Genomic DNA, 16,356 nt, shown 5'->3' with positions numbered 1-16,356 from the left:
TTCTTAATTTAAGTTGCCATGCTTCAGAGATAGATGTCAGCAGTCGAGAGGCAAGAATCAGCTCCCGCATCACTTGAAGGAAAGCAGGATTACTCTATCAAATACGAAACTATCAAATATAATCATTTTATGGCTGCAGTCGCTGCTCAAATGAAAAAGTCTCCTATCTTACCCACTTTACTCTCAGCAGTGTGCGTTTTCCCTTCCATATCTACCCCGAGTCATTTGTACATGTTCAAACCCTAGCTAGGTTCCCTAACAGACTGAAGTGTTCTCAATGTGAAGGAGCAATTACCGAAGTCCTTCCTAATTGCTCAGCTCCTAGGAGACAAATCTCCCTTTGAAGAAACACTTTCTTGTTTGCTTGTATCTGCAGTCTTATTATTTCAGTGACTACCCAATTCTTTGAGCAGAATGGAGGACCGTAACAAAGATTGAGCTGTAAATTGCGAGTTCGGACTTTTCTTTTTACCCCACAGTCCAATACACAGTCTAAACAAGTTCAGCCTAGACACCTACCTAACTGTAATGCATTTTAGGATCCTTTACCCTGGTATTAAGACTTAAGAAAAGTCCAATTCTTCTACATCAGCCAGATCCCCCACTCATCTAGGCTGAGTGAGTAGGAGTAGTAAGTAGGGGGATCTTGGCAGGGAGAATTATGCGATTACCGATATCAACTACGATAAATAGATATAAAAGCCTACTAAGCTCTGCCTTACCGTGATGTAAACAGGACCATTGCCATTTTGATGCCAAAGTTCATCTGTTTCCTCTCATCGGTGTCTTCAGGTAGTCAAAGGGCTGACGTATCTGTGGAGCCTGAAGATACTTCACAGAGGTGAGTAAGGTAGTGTGCGGGAGCTGTGTTATTAACAAAAGAGTTGATAGCGACTGGCTGTACAGTGCTGATGCTGCAGTTCTCTCAAGCAGTTTGTCTCCGCAGATGTCAAGCCTTCCAATATGCTGGTGAACACCCGAGGACAAGTCAAGCTCTGTGACTTTGGTGTCAGCACACAGGTACACTGGTTTGTTTATGTGAGCATGAAAGAGAGCGAGAGCGAGAGAATGGAAGAAGAAATGTGTGTGTGTGTGTGTGTGTGTGTGTGTGTGTGTGTGTGTGTGTGTGTGTGTGTGTGTGTGTGTGTGTGTGTGTGTGTGTGTGTGTGTGTGTGTGTGTGTGTGTGTGTGTGTGTGTGTGTGTGTGTGTGTGTGTGTGTGTGTGTGTGTGTGTGTGTGTGTGTGTGTGTGTGTGTGTGTGTGTGTGTGTGTGTGTGTGTCTGTGGTCAACATTTCAATCACTGGCGTCATTTTCAACTCAAAACATCGAGGCGATCCCAAGGGTCTTCCTCTCACATTAACTTCCCCCCCACCACCATTGTTCTGCAGCCTCCAAAAAAATCACTTGTTATAATTATGACTCACACACACACACGCACAACGGCAAAGCCTCATTGATATGTATTCAGGAGATGTGGGGAAAGCGTGGGTAGCAGACAATAGCCTTGTCATTGTGTGTGGGCGTGTGTGTGTTTGAAATGAAATCATAAGGGACAGACCTTCAACGTTCCCCGAAACAACCCTGAGGACTGTGTCCCTCTTTTAAACAAACACACACACACACACACACACACACACACACACACACACACACACACACAATCATTTCCTTTCATCCATTTTTAACCTCCACTTCCTTAAAAGATACAAGGTGAATTGTACACCCTGCACGGATAGCTGGACACTGTAACATTGACTTGCCCTCAATCTTTTTTAACTCTGTTTCTGTTTACGTTTCCTTCACACATACACACTCTCCCTCCCCCCTATACAGTCTATGCTCCCCCCTCTCACATCGTAGGCCATGAGGGAACAGACACTCATTATCACAGTCCTGTCATTGATGGCATGGGGCATTGTACACGCACACACACTCACCAATGTCTCCTTGTCGTACTCCTGTTCCCCTTTGCAAGGGTTGAGAGCATCCCAAAATATCAACCTGACATACCGATACATTTAGATGCAATTTAGGTCCAACTCCTATCTCTATTTGTCTACATATAGGACACCAGAGGAATGACTCTATAACCATGCGTAATAAAGTCAATGGCATAGTCATATTTTATTTTGGACTGCAGCATTATTATTTGCTTATCCACTGTTTCATCTTTTGTTTTGCAGTTGGTGAATTCTATTGCCAAAACGTATGTTGGAACAAATGCATACATGGCAGTAAGTGATCCTCTCAGTTCCTCCTCTGTTTCAAGTTATTTAAAAGTTGTATAAGTAGATGAGGTAATTGTCATTCACAAAGTTTGTCCTCATGGTTTTTGTTGTTTGTTCTGTGCTCCACAGCCAGAGAGGATATCGGGAGAGCAGTATGGTATCCACGCAGATGTCTGGAGCGTGGGAATCTCTTTCATGGAGGTGGGAAAAAGTATATATTAATTCACACTATAGCTGGAATTTGTACATTAAAAAAAGTGTAGGATATTGATGGAGGTGACACTAAATGATAGCAAAAGTGGTCTGTTTTTTTGTAATAACACAGTCCAAATTGAGTTTGAAGATACATGTGTAGCTTGACTGACACCCTGTGCTTTAAAATTACATTTTAGTTTTAGTTAGACATTCCTTGGTCTCTTTTCCCCCGGCTGACATTATTGATTCACCCTCCGTCCCTGTCCAATAATCACTAATATCTTTACATTTATAACAATAATAGATGTGTTCAGAGGAAAGCAGCCATGTCACAAGTATTGACACGATCTCTCTGTGATAAAGATGTATAGCAGAGGACCCCCACCCCCCCTGGCCCGGTTCTCTTTATTTCTCGCTGTGGGTGTGTGCATTAAGCCAAATGAAATGGCTCTAAGTCCCATTACATTTGGATTGATCTTCAGCCTGATAGTTGGTCTATTTATGTTCAAGGAAAAACTGTGAGTGTTTTGACTTTTTAATAACATAATGTTGCCAATAAGCTGCCCTTGACCAAGATGAAAAATGCTCACCCCGTGTGATTTGCCAAATGTCAGAGAGAGCTGTCACCCCACCCCCAGCCAGAATAACACACGCACGCACGCACACATGCACGCACACACACACACACACACACACACACACACACAGACAGACACACACGCACGCTCCATACAACCGTCCCACAATCCTGTCCTGCCTCTCTTCATCCTACCATTTTATTCCCCGCAGGTGGTAATCGTGGGGGGTTATTAACTAATAGCTGGTGTTGTTTGATGAGGAAGTGTAATCAGCAGGTGGGCACTAAGCTTACCCCAAAGACAGAAAGTCCCACATTCGGTAGGCTTCAGCGGCTTTAGCAGCATTTTCCTTCTGTATCTTCAATGTAATGTCATTAAGACACTGACAATGGAGAGGCCTGAATACATTTAATGCAATTTTCTCAGACTAAAAACATGGATATGTTCATCAATCATAAATGCCTTTCTAGTTCATTGGGGTTCCAATCCAGCAGCCACACAAGACATTCTACCTTTTTGAAGCATCATTTGTGAGATAACATTTGACGCAGGGTCCCTGTGCTAGGGGTGTACACACTTACACTCTGCATGCATCGCGTTCTATCCTCCACACGGACCAACGTTCCCTTATATTATTATTTACATTATCCCTTTTAGCATTGGATTTAAATCTGAAATATTGCCAAAAAGGCGCCTTTTCTTTTTGCTCCTTGGCCATTGTCTTATTGGTCATGTCTCAGTGAAAGGCAAAAACCTGTTTTACATGTATTTACAGATATTGCCACAGTACTGACGAAACCTTTTCCTAAAGAAAATTCTTTTTTCTTTCTTCTTTACACAGTTGGCGCTAGGCATGTTCCCCTATCCACAGGTGAGTTCATTTCAGTCTCTAATTATTGAATTATTTTTAGGCTAATTGTTTTTATGGCATCTCTACTTAAACATGTCCATGTATTTGGCTGTGATGAAAGATGACACTATCAGAAATCCTGAAAAATAATGATATACAACTTTAAATGTTAACATCTACTGAGTTGTTGGGTTTCTTTCCTCATTTTATCTTAAAATCCAGCTCAAATGTAATTGCCGCCCTCTGAAGAAACTTCCCAATCCCATCAAGTCTTAATTAGCCCTTTTTAAAATGGGTTTATCTCACTAATCCCTATCGCAGCAATCTAATCTGGTTACCTCAGGTTACCTCCTGGCAGTCTGCCTTTCACGAGACGGGGAGAGATATATAATGAACACTTTGTTCTTAAAGCATGATGACATAGACATATTTTTCAACATATCAACAATACAACTTTACACTTATTGTTTGACTAACATGGAAAGTAAGTCCTGACCATGTTCTGCATATTAGCATTGGTCATCGGACTGCTCCGTCAGTCAAATGAAACGTTGTTGCGGTTGATTAAAGCAACCGAGTGTGATGCTCTATCAGCCCGGGGATTGCCTAATTGACGGCTTCCTTTCACTTTGCCAACTATCCTTTCTGGGTGAGAGGAAACCACTTTACTTAACGTTGGAGCTGAATGATACGAGATTTCAATGATCATTGAACTCAAATGTCAAAGTCTTTTGGATTTCAATGTTAGTAACCCCAGCTTAAAGATGTTATCCTATTAATGTTCTCTCTTATGTGCTGAGAGAAACCCAAGTATGTTTTCATTGAATTACTTCAGTACCTAGTTGCGTACTTCCACAGTGAACAGCAAGTCGTGATGTAGCTATTCGCTTGTTTCCTGTGTTGATCATTAGTTCTTGAGCCATTATGAAAACATATGCACTCCTTTGTGGAAGGGAGCATAGGTGTGTTTTTCGAACACTTGAATTGTATAGGGATGTAAATGTCACACAATGATCAATCTGTGTGTGAATGTCTGGTTTTAGAGGGCTGTAGCTTTCATTATCATGTTAATTGATGGTGTATTTTTTTTTAAATAAAGGGAGTTTATTCTACCCTCATTGACAGAAATAAGACAACATATTAGAAAACACCTCTCAGTTTGTAGTTGAAGCTCTCCACTGTCATGCAGCTTTCCTCATCGTAGTGTTAATTTCCCCCTAACTCCATATGGTACTGCAGACAGTTCACCTGCAGGCTGTGGCAGAGCGGTGTGGCGAGAGCGCTCGGATCCAGCTCGTCAGGCGCAGCCAGCCAAAGTCCTCGGGCCTAAACTGTCATTTTTGCAGACGCTGGCACAGCTGTAGCCGCTGCTACACTTCACGGAGAACATTTTAGTACATACTGAGGGAGGAGTTGGAGAAGATGAGAGAGAATCTGTGGCATCTTGGTGGAAGATACCGGTTGAGTTATTAAAGTTGGGTTTTGGCTGTCCATGATTTACCTTTTTGAAAAGCAAATGTTAGCATTGTTTGGGGTCTTAGCTTCAGCCTTTACATTCTGAGTATGAGCTTGTGATGCATTATCCCTCATCTCTTTGTGCAGCACGCACAGTGGAATCATCACCTCATGTTTGTCATGATTAGAGATGGTCTCTTTAATTCCACTTCACCACATGTCGGGATTCATTTGCGTCCTTTGTCAGGAGTTAATGGAGTTTTTGCGCGGCTCGCTCTGAAAGTCTTTGAAGACACCAGATCCTATGTGATGTGTATACAGCCGCCAGCGCTATTGCTTCTGATTGATTTGTTTGCTTTATGGTTGTTTTTGTTTCTCTCCATTTTGTCATATTTTTCTCAAATTTGAATTAATTTTTGGATGAACTACCGTGTCAGTTATTTTTGTGTATGTTTCAGGGGCTTCCATTACACATCACTGCATCCATCAAACGGCAGAGACACGTTCCCTTTGCTACTCTATTTTTCCCTCTCAAATGAAATGGAAAGAATAGTTTTGTAGTTCTGTATGCGTGTGGTTAACAATGTTTGCTGTAATTTTTCAGCATCCTATACCCGCTCCACAGCTCCAAAGTTGTTTGTTTTTGCTTGGTCACATGTCCTCCTTTAAGAGATTAGTTGAAAAAAAGAAATCGGAGTATTAGACCCCTTTTTAGGCTTTAAATGATGTGTACAGCTACATTCTGACTATTTCTTATCATGCTATTTGTTGTCACCCAAACATCTTTGAGCTATACAAAATGTCTGTATAACTGGCACTAATCAAACAGGTTACGCCATCTAAGTTTACCTCAACAAATCTAAATTGAGCCGTTTTGGAGCGTAGACTTTAGAATAAAGGGGTTGCCCTTGCCCATGCCCAAAACATGCATGTCAACCTTTGTAGAAATTGCTTTCTGCTTTTTTTTTATCACAAAGTGAGACTTTTTCTTTGGGAGTTTTCTGATTCCTTACCTTTGAAGAAATATCTCTGAACACCCTTGAGGGGGGAAAAGGCCATCTGATCTTTTAGAACTGTGTATTGTGTTGCTGTTAAAAGGAACAGAAATAATTTGACATCCAAAAATGGTGACTTCCTATTTTCACACTGAGCCCACAGTGATATTTTCAAACAACCCAAAAAGTGTTGTTGTGGCTCACAAATTGTCACAAAGCCAAACAAGGAGCTGTTGTTCTTCACAACTACAGTCGTCATTTAGCATTACACACACACGGACACATTCTCACACACACTCGGTTGCTCTCGTACACAATCCTATTGGATGTGGGTCCATTCCCAACTTCTTCAGCAAACACAAATTCATTTCTTGTCAAACATCATTTGTGTCCTTCTTATAGGAAGAAAATGTTATGATATGCATAATTATAGTCTTTTTAAGTTTAACTATGAAACACTATTACCCTCAGGATGAACATGCAGATAATGATATGTCTACCAGATAGTCAGCCATTAGTGATGAGAGACTGTTAAAAGGATACAAAGGAAATCATTTTGAAATATCTCTTTTTGATGCTCGGTCAATCTACCTAGTACAAGAAGAATAAGTGCTCAATTATGCTTGAATAAGTTAGTCTCCCACTATCCAATTTCAACCCCTGGAGCAGCACGCTATTTTGTCCTAGTAATTATTTCTGAACAAATTAGTTTTCCATAGTTGCTTTTAATGTGTCTGAATCAGGCAAAACTGGATATAGAGGCAGTTTAGGAGCCTCTTGGTATTTGCAGAGTGTGAAAACCTGTATTTAATTGAGTGAATCAATAAGTGCTCTAATGCACTGTCAAAAAACCTAGAGAAAATAGCAATTTATTTACCAAACATTCTTAGACATTTAGCTGAGACTATAGGTTTCAGGTCCTATAGCACTCAGTCTATATGAGTACGTTGTACATTTGGGCTTTTGGAAATCAAACCAGATTGTCCTGGTGAATTCAGCCCTGGAGGTTTAAAGAAGGAAAACGAAATGCTTTATGCACTCCCACTGTAGTATCACTACATTTACATTAGATTACACAAAACACTCATTGCTAGATCTTTCATATTAAGACTTCCTTCTCTAGCTCTTATTTGCAAGGACTATATGTTTTGAACGGGAACATAAGAAGCGCATTTAGTAATTCGTTTTTCTGATTTGTCGACTCAACACTAGATATTTGGTGTTATTTTGTTTGCAAAGATCTGCACACAAATCACATTTTTGCGTATTGCATAGTCTAAAAAAACAATAGCTTTAACCCCACTGTCATCATATAACATCAAGTGTTGTACCTGTGAAGCTGACACAATGAGCATGCTCCTTACAAAGCCTGCTCATACTGTTTGTAACAGTTATCCCGGCACATCTTGATAACCTGGAGGGTATGAACAAAGTACTTCTCTAAAAATGAGCATTAGTGGATCTTTTACCCCCATTCTCCACAAATGAGAACAAGGCCATTAACATTTGTGTGTTTTCATTATGTAAATGGTTGTAACGCATACTCACAAATTGCCAACAGGAAAGAAATAATTTTCTCCTAGTGATCATAATGTGTCCAAGTGTATCGTCTTGATTATGACACGCTAATTACATATTGCCTCGTCCCCTCTTCTCTGTCTTGCCCTACAGATTCAGAAAAACCAAGGATCTCTAATGGTAAGTTTTATTGCATTAGAGTAGGAAGGAAGAAAATAGGTCTCCCACACTATAGTCTGTTACTCTTGGTTGGCTCTCTCATTTGAATAAACACTCAAATTGCATTTTTACAATGAAATATTAGATCATGCTTAAACTGCTGGTAATACATTAGGTGCCATTATGGAATAATAATAAAAAACATGCAGGAGCTGAAGGATTGCTTTGGCTAAGCTCGCTGCATTTGATTAATCTAAGTAGATACTTTTTTTTATCACACTATTGATTTTCCCTATTGCTGTGAAACTCCATGTTTTCATCTCCCTGTGTCTCTCCTCTTGCAGCCTCTCCAGTTACTGCAATGCATCGTTGATGAGGTGAGTCGTCGTCTTATGTGCTTTTGCATCTAAAGTCAGTCCTAATGGCCCGGAAAGCTTATATTTTGTTTCCTAATGAAGCAAACCACTCAGGCGGCTTTGCTCCCCATTCACTCAACCCTTCACCCTATGCAACTGCCTCAGGCAGTACACATATGCACACGCACATTACTGTTGAGGCTGGACCTGTCACGACTGACACACTCAGCGGCACAGCTCTCCATTCTGTGTACTATAGAAACAACAACAAAGCAATTGTTTGACCAGGAATATTCTTTTGATGGCCCTGTGTGTTTGTTTCTATAATAAAAGGCATAACAAAACTCTTAAATAAAGGCAATTATAATGACATAAACAAACATATATGTATGAAAGAAACAATAAAAAGGGAAAAATATATATTACACATTTTATGTAAAAAATGTTCAACAATTGAAATTTCCCGCTTGTAATTTATTTTAACATACTGTAGCCAGATTTGTACGTACATTATTTGATGACATTTCGGCTTTAGAGGAAGTCTGCCATATTTATGCCCATTTCTATATAATATGTTTACCTGCTGTAGGTAATGTCTGATACTGAAATGCTCAAATGTTTCCCCTCTTTTCCTAATACACACGTTTTTATATGTCCTTATTAATTGACATGCTATTTCAATGAGTCTGTGTGTATGGATGTGTAGGCTCACACCACTAATGTGTTTTTAAAGCAGCAATCGCAAGCTTTCCACACTCTTTTCTTGAGTTATTTGCTGTCGTCCAGTAATAGCAAAACTGCCACAACACCTCTCTTGCCTAAACTAGCCCCCCAAAACCCCTTCTCCAGCCGTATTACACATTAAACATACAATGTCACTTGCCCTTAACTGCCTATAGATTTGGCCGTAATTAATAATGAAATGCTTTTGGTTGTAATGGATTGATCTAGGCTGAACTGTTCATTAGTCTGCGAGACAGAGGCATCACTCAAAACTATTTTTCCTGAGCCTTACCCTGTTTCTCTCCTTGAGGCCAGAGAACGTTTTATGTTGTCCCCTAGCGAGCTAGCACTGCCTTACTGTCCTAACTAATGCAGCGCTTTGGACGAAGAGACAAGAGGATAAGCACTATTTTGACCAAGTTGCTCAGAGAATGTATAGGACTCTAAGATCTCATCTCGGCCTTTGACACAGTTTTTGATTTTTTTTTGTTAGATTGATAATTTAAATCCTCACTAAAGACACGCTTCTTCTCGCTGGCCTTCTAGTCAGAGCGGAGCACGACTCCTGACTATTCCCTGTGTTTTTTATATATCTGTTGTAATTTATTGTGATTGTAGTAATGTTTTTTTATTACATTGATTTGAGAAGTAGAACTGCCAGATTTTTCAAATCTTATGAATCCAATAACGTATTCTTGAAGATTTAGGAGTTTCTCCTTTATGTGGCCCATGTGACCTGTGGCGTTCCCCTAGGCTCAACCCTCGGGCCTTCATGTTTCTGTGTATACATGATGTGGCTGGAACATATCATAGATAAACACAACATGCAGTTTTTAAGCGTCATTGTTTAGAACCCAGTTATATCTCCATCTCTCCTCATCCTCCTGGATCTAACTGCAGCATTTGATACCGTCGACCATGACATCCTACTCCACCGTCTTCACACTACAATTGGACTCTCTGACTCTGCCTTAAACTGGTTCACCTCCTATCTCACCGGGAGGACTGAGCACGTCACCTTGGGAGCGGCTAAATCAAGAACTCACTCTGTAACTTGCGGTGTCCCCCAAGGATCAGTCCTTGGCCCCACCCTTTTCACCATATACATATCCCCCCTTGGTCGTGTCATCAGCCGGCATGGAATATCTTTCCATTGCTATGCAGATGACACACAGCTCTACATCAGAGCAAACCCAACCCCCTCTGCACCTCTGCCATCATCCACAATAACCACATGCCTGGAGGAGATAAAGGTGTGGATGAAGCACAACTTCCTCCAGCTAAACAGCTCCAAGACTGAAGCCATTCTTATTGGCACTCCACATCAGGTCCGTTCATCCGCCATCACCAGCATCACCTTCTCCGGTCAGAACATTCCACTCTCAACAACGGTTACCAATCTGGGAGTTAAAATGGATCCTCACCTGACCTTTGAGGCCCACATCAAGCAAATATGCAAGACCTCTTTCTACCACCTGAGAAATATTGCGAAACTCCGCCCCACACTCAGTCTGCCAGATGCTGAAAAGCTTGTCCACGCCTTTGTCTCCTCCAGGCTGGACTACTGTAACGCACTTCTCATTGGGATTCCTAGCAAGAACATCCAGAAGCTGCAATACATCCAAAACACAGCTGCTAGGATCCTGATGAGAGTGCGGAAGTACGAACACATCACACCCATCCTCAAATCACTGCACTGGCTCCCGGTCTCACTCAGGATTGACTACAAAATCACCCTCTTCACTCATCAGTGCATATATGGAAATGCTCCCTCCTACATCAAGGAATTGCTCACCCCACAAACCTCCACGAGGAACCTACGTTCAGTAAAGGCAAACCTCCTCATCCCACCAAGGACAAAACTGAAGACCATGGGAGACCGAGCCTTCTGCTCCGCTGCTCCGAGATTGTGGAATGCCCTCCCAAGCCAGCTGAGGACACCACAGACTGTGGAGGCTTTCAAAAAAGGCCTAAAAACGCATCTTTTTAGAATAGCCTTTAACTAGATTTTTAAATCCCCCACATTATGCCATGCGGGCATGAATGTCACAGCTTTTATTATGTTGTTTTAATTGTTTTTTTATTGTTGTTTTGTTTCACCCTTTTTAATTTTTAATTTTGTAGCACTTTGAGTTTTGTTTACGCAAATGAAAAGTGCGCTTATAAATAAAATATATTATTATTATTATTATTATTATTATTATTATTATTATTATATTGCTGGACTGCTTCCTGTCTGATTGAATGTGCCTTGTTGCAGACCTGAAATGTCCTCGTTCAACCATATAGAGCACTTTGCAACTTTGTTTTGAAATATGCTGGATAAATAAAGGTCATTATTTGTATAGCATAACTTTTAGAGGCATTATGGACTAACACTGATCCAATGGAGTAGTTAATGTAATGATTAGGTATTTTAATTGAGCTAGACACACCTGGCTTCAACATTATGGCAGGTGTGATTAATTGTACCTGAGTCCTTGACATTTAGTAAGTATTGCCCATTATATTGTAGATCCATATACTTTTTTCTTTGGTTGTGATGCTTTGATATTGTGTGTGACTTATCCACTGGGGCTTTGAAAGTTGCTTTAATGGCTGAATGAGTAATAGGCTGGATAGAGTGGATCATTAATATTATTCTGGCTGGAGGTATGTGTGTGGTGGGGGTTGCAGTATAACAGTCTGCCACTCTTTTTTCTTTCTTCTACTCCTATCGCACACAACCACCCAGTGTGTCAGGGCTGAGAAAGCCTTTCATGAGCTCAAGGTACACAACAAATCCAAATATATGTGGAGATGCAAATTAAGCTAGTTTACACTTAGAATGTAAACAGATCAACAGATAGACAAAATACAAATTCTGAAATGAATTTGTATATGGCAAATAGAGACCATTTTAAAAACCCATCAACAAAGATAGAAATATAACTGATAAAATGTCACAGCTTACAAGATGAATGGAAACAAGACTAAGTTCATCCTACCAACAAAAATAAATATGTTCTCACTAACCTAATGGTATCTAGCCATGCACGTGTCCCCATATATCCCAACATAAAGGGATTTGATGTAACTTTGTTAAGAAAATATATTTTTAATGTCATAGACGATTCAAAGAAAATTGGCTCTCCATAGTTTTCCTTACAGCTCCTTTTTTCTGTGTAGAAATGAGTTAATCGAAAGCAATTCGTACTGTGTTACGGAAAAAAAGTACGATTGTGGGAAAACCTAAAGCAATATTCAGCGGATGCCTGTGTAAAAATTGCTTTTCTATTAGGCCATCTTTTTATTTTTGGATGTTAATAGTGTATGGCAGAGAAACATGCTCACCTTATTCAGCTTAGGTCTTCAACGAGAAGTTCTATGGAGTTGTTCCCACCATCTGTCCGCTGTCGACCCTCATTAATGTGCCTGTCTGCTCTGTTTGTTGAATAGCAAGTGGCTCCACTAATAAAGAACTCCCACTTTATTTTCAAGCCTGTAATTACTGATCTAATTTTGCCTAATAATTGCTTCATGGCAATGACATGTATATTTACTTGTACCCTTGAAGTGTGTGTTCTGTCTCAGAGTGGAGCGCATTGACAACCAGAGGAATAATTCACGCAGACTAGCCACTTTCATCAGCCTGCTTGTCTTTTGTGCCGTCGCCTGCTGCCACATCAAAGCTGCAGCGGTGTTCCTCTCAGCTGGAGACATGAATACATGCATAAATGTGTGTGTTTGTGCCTGCAAAAAGCTGCATGTGCATACAAATATTCTGGGAAAGTGCAGAGAGAGGTTTTGTATCAGATTTAGCTTACACGACACATGCATGAGTTGTGTAGTCAAGATCGTGTGTGAGTGTGTGTGCACACCGCAATACAGTGGTTGCAAATGATTTGGTTCTCTCTCTCTAAACAGAGTGAACACTCAGACTTGTGGTTTGCATTGCTCAAGGGCATTTGTTTGTGGATGCCTGTGTGTTTATGTGCATGTGCTATGATATATTGCTCATCCAAGCGGCGGCAGCACTGTGAAGTGCAGTGAGATTAGAAGGGAACCCATTCCTTTGTTAATTTAAATGGGTTCATGCATCATGCTTTGCGAGAGCCTGCCGATCAGAGCATTAAGGAAAAGCGAACACTGCCCAGAGGTGTTTTTAATGGCACAGCAGGGCTTCAGATGCGAAGAGGTTTAATTCCCTGCATTTGAATAAACGCTTGGTTGTAGACCCAGGCTTTATGATTGTAGTGGATATTTGAGTCGTTTTTTGTTGTCGTTCTTTTTCACATCTGAGCTCATATCATTGGTTATAACTGTTGTGCATATCGTGAAGGACTAACACCAACCAATAACCTACTGGTCAACTTAGTTTTAACATATCATGTTGTAATAGTACCTATTTGATCTGGGGTAAACATCTGTCATGTGCTCATGCTGGTGTGTCAGGATGCGGTATGTTACATTTCAGCAACCAGTGTCAAAGCAAGATTTTAGTGATCAAAGTTATTCTTGCAATTGTGTTGAAATGATTGCCAGTTTAAACATTCATTTGATCAGCAAAAACATATTAATATAGATTACCATACTCTACATATACATATCGTCATTAAAACTGAGAATACCTGTGTGAATTTGATATACTGCTTTTGCAATGCAGTGGTCCACATTGGTAAAGATAAGCGTACATAATAAGATCCGCCAAAGGTAGAGAAAGGAGCAGAGTGATGAGGTGAGGGCAGTAATACAGGGTCAGTCTGGCCCAGCTGTTCTACATGACACGGTTCATAGACCCTCCATTGACAACATGTCACAAGCCTGATGCACACATACACACACACACACACACACACACACCTTACTCATGTTCATTTTAGCAGCATATTTAGTCACCGTCCCAAAATTAAATGTCTTTGTGAGTTTTAGTCATAGTCTCAGTCTTTTACTCAATAATTGACCAAAAAGAAAACAATCTAAATATGAAATGTCCCTTTGTGGATCGTGTGTGTACCAGCTGTTCTGATAGTATGAACGTGCACTATTCAAATCAACTAAAGAAATTATTTTGTATTTTATTTATTTTAAGGGCATTATTATAATTTTCCCTTTTTGTTGCATTGGCTTTCAATATTGAACAGAAGGTTTTATTTGTGTCTTTCTTTATCATGCTTTCCCAATTGTAGTGTTTTCTGAATAATAAACCAATTGCATTAACAACTTCCTTTCACTTTTTAAGCGTTTCTTTCTTGGCTAGAAGACCTTGATTTGGTTATTTTCAATGAGAAGAGCCACGTTGCTCATTTAAAAACCTCAGCCATGTTCTTTCAACATAATCTCCATTACGGTAATGCTGGGAATCTAAACTATGAAGGCTTATGAATCAACATATTCGTTGATTAATTAACCCAACCAGACAAAAGTTATGTCCTCCAGCAAGTGTTGTACAACGACCACTCAACGTAGCCTGTAGCCTTGAGGTCAGACTCAAAGTGTTCTTACAAGAAGGATACTTAACTATCAATCCAGGCTCTTCAGCGTTATGTAGTCTTTGAAAGTGGTCTTTTTTACTTGTCTGTTTTCTATAAAGCATTACACCTTGTCGAAACATCTTGCTATAGTATTTGGCAAATCCAGCATTTTTTTTCACAGAGAAACTATAATATAAGGTGTGACAATGTATTTTCTGTCTCTAGTGTACCAAAACCCATTTTGATTTATAATGTTTTATATCTAAAAAGGTTTGATTTAGATCATTTCTGACATACTGCTACAACCCCCTTAAAGCTAAGATCATAATTCGATTTTTCAAACTTACCCCAACTACCAATTCAACATTTTAAGGAGGTTTGCACTGGTCTAAACTCTGGTTTTACGAGGGATTAAATGGCATAACACAAGTAGGATCACGTTTAAATCATGCAGTTACGTATGTCAGTATCTTTCAGTCTGTACAGCAGGTCATTCTCATCCTTGAATGAGATAGGTCTTGTTTTCTCAGTGGTTTTGTTTCCTCTTCACAGGATCCTCCAGTGTTTCCTGTGGGCCAGTTCAGTGAGAAGTTTGTTCACTTCATCACTCAGTGGTGAGTCAGTTACTCTTCCATACGCTTTTGTTTCTCGAAGGACAGACACAGAAATTGTTTCAATGAAAACATTCAGATTTCAAACGGAATGTTGTCAGTTTTCAATGGCTGTTGATTGCACAGTATTTGTGATTCTAGTTAATATTGGCTTAATATGCGTGGCACAGTCAGCCACCTGAGTCCCACAGAGCCACGCTGAACAATTACAAGACCAGAAGCTGCATTTGACATAAATAAGCCAAATGATGGTAGATGAATCAAAGGTATAATGGCAATACAAAGGGATTAAAGTGTATTTGCCTGTGTGTTCATGCATTGTGGTTGTAATGGTTTTAGCTATGATATTCAATGCTGCTGAAGAAGGGATGATTGAATCCTCTAATGCAACAGGACAAAGACCATGTTTACCCTGAGCTTGCCTCTGATTCATTAGCCTACAGTTGCACAAACATGTACATACACACCCAAACCGTGTGTGTGTGTGTGTGTGTGTGTGTGTGTGTGTGTGTGTGTGTGTGTGTGTGTGTGTGTGTGTGTGTGTGTGTCGCACTCAGGGCCTGGTTGTGCCATCTGTTGTTTATCCCCCCTGCCTGCTTTGTTTAGTTAAACGGGGCACGACTCTCTCAGGACAGACTGAGGTACCTGCCTCGGTGCAGTATCTCCTCCCAGGCTATTCTTAGAGGATCATGGCCCATTCATTGTGATACATAAACTGCTGACATGACAAACTGCAGAGAGGCCCCTGCACTAATTCCTCAAAGTCCCCAATATACAGCGCATACTATAAAGGACACTCACAAAACCCACATGAATATAATAAATCTACTAATATGTGGTTATTGCTTCAATTTGAGTGTTCTGACAAATAAAACAAATCCATTTTATTTTTGAAATATTGAATAAATAAATGTATTGAAAGAAATGTTGTATCTATTCCGAACTCGTATTGAATATAGCTTCATAACTGAAAAAGATGCCACCGAGATGAAATTCAAAAACACCTCTTGTACATTTGCAAAGACAGTTTGAATAGTGGCTGGATACAGACTGCTTGTATCACTCTTACATTTTTTTTTTTTTCAGCATGCGACGGCAACCCAAAGAGAGGCCTGCCCCCAATGACCTCATGGTAAGTTCAACCAAGACTTCCATTAAACACTTCCAAAGTCAACATATACGTTTTGAATAGCTGTATACATACGGTGAACATATTCATGCATACAGATACAAA

The 16,356-nt window shown here is 40.1% G+C and overlaps 1 protein-coding gene across 3 annotated transcripts in view; it reads left to right on the top strand.

Moving 5' to 3' along the window:
- The window catches only part of map2k5 (mitogen-activated protein kinase kinase 5), a 53,690-nt gene that overhangs the window by 24,047 nt on the left and 13,287 nt on the right, over window positions 1-16,356 (top strand). For 2 of the 3 annotated variants that reach the window (XM_034107485.2, XM_071206475.1), the window contains 9 exons: window positions 793-841; window positions 947-1,020; window positions 2,185-2,235; window positions 2,359-2,430; window positions 3,844-3,873; window positions 7,974-8,000; window positions 8,324-8,356; window positions 15,064-15,125; window positions 16,209-16,254. In XM_034107485.2, coding sequence (XP_033963376.1) covers window positions 793-841; window positions 947-1,020; window positions 2,185-2,235; window positions 2,359-2,430; window positions 3,844-3,873; window positions 7,974-8,000; window positions 8,324-8,356; window positions 15,064-15,125; window positions 16,209-16,254 — 444 coding nt within the window. Of the gene's footprint in view, window positions 1-792; window positions 842-946; window positions 1,021-2,184; window positions 2,236-2,358; window positions 2,431-3,843; window positions 3,874-5,091; window positions 5,407-7,973; window positions 8,001-8,323; window positions 8,357-15,063; window positions 15,126-16,208; window positions 16,255-16,356 lie in introns of those variants that run through there. The other variant, XM_034107491.1, reaches the window with a different exon arrangement.

This window comes from Pseudochaenichthys georgianus, chromosome 3 (genome assembly GCF_902827115.2).
Source record: "Pseudochaenichthys georgianus chromosome 3, fPseGeo1.2, whole genome shotgun sequence".
Taxonomy (NCBI): Eukaryota; Metazoa; Chordata; class Actinopteri; order Perciformes; family Channichthyidae; genus Pseudochaenichthys; species Pseudochaenichthys georgianus.
Note: the sequence above shows the minus strand (reverse complement) of the source record. Positions and strands in the feature narration are given on the sequence as shown.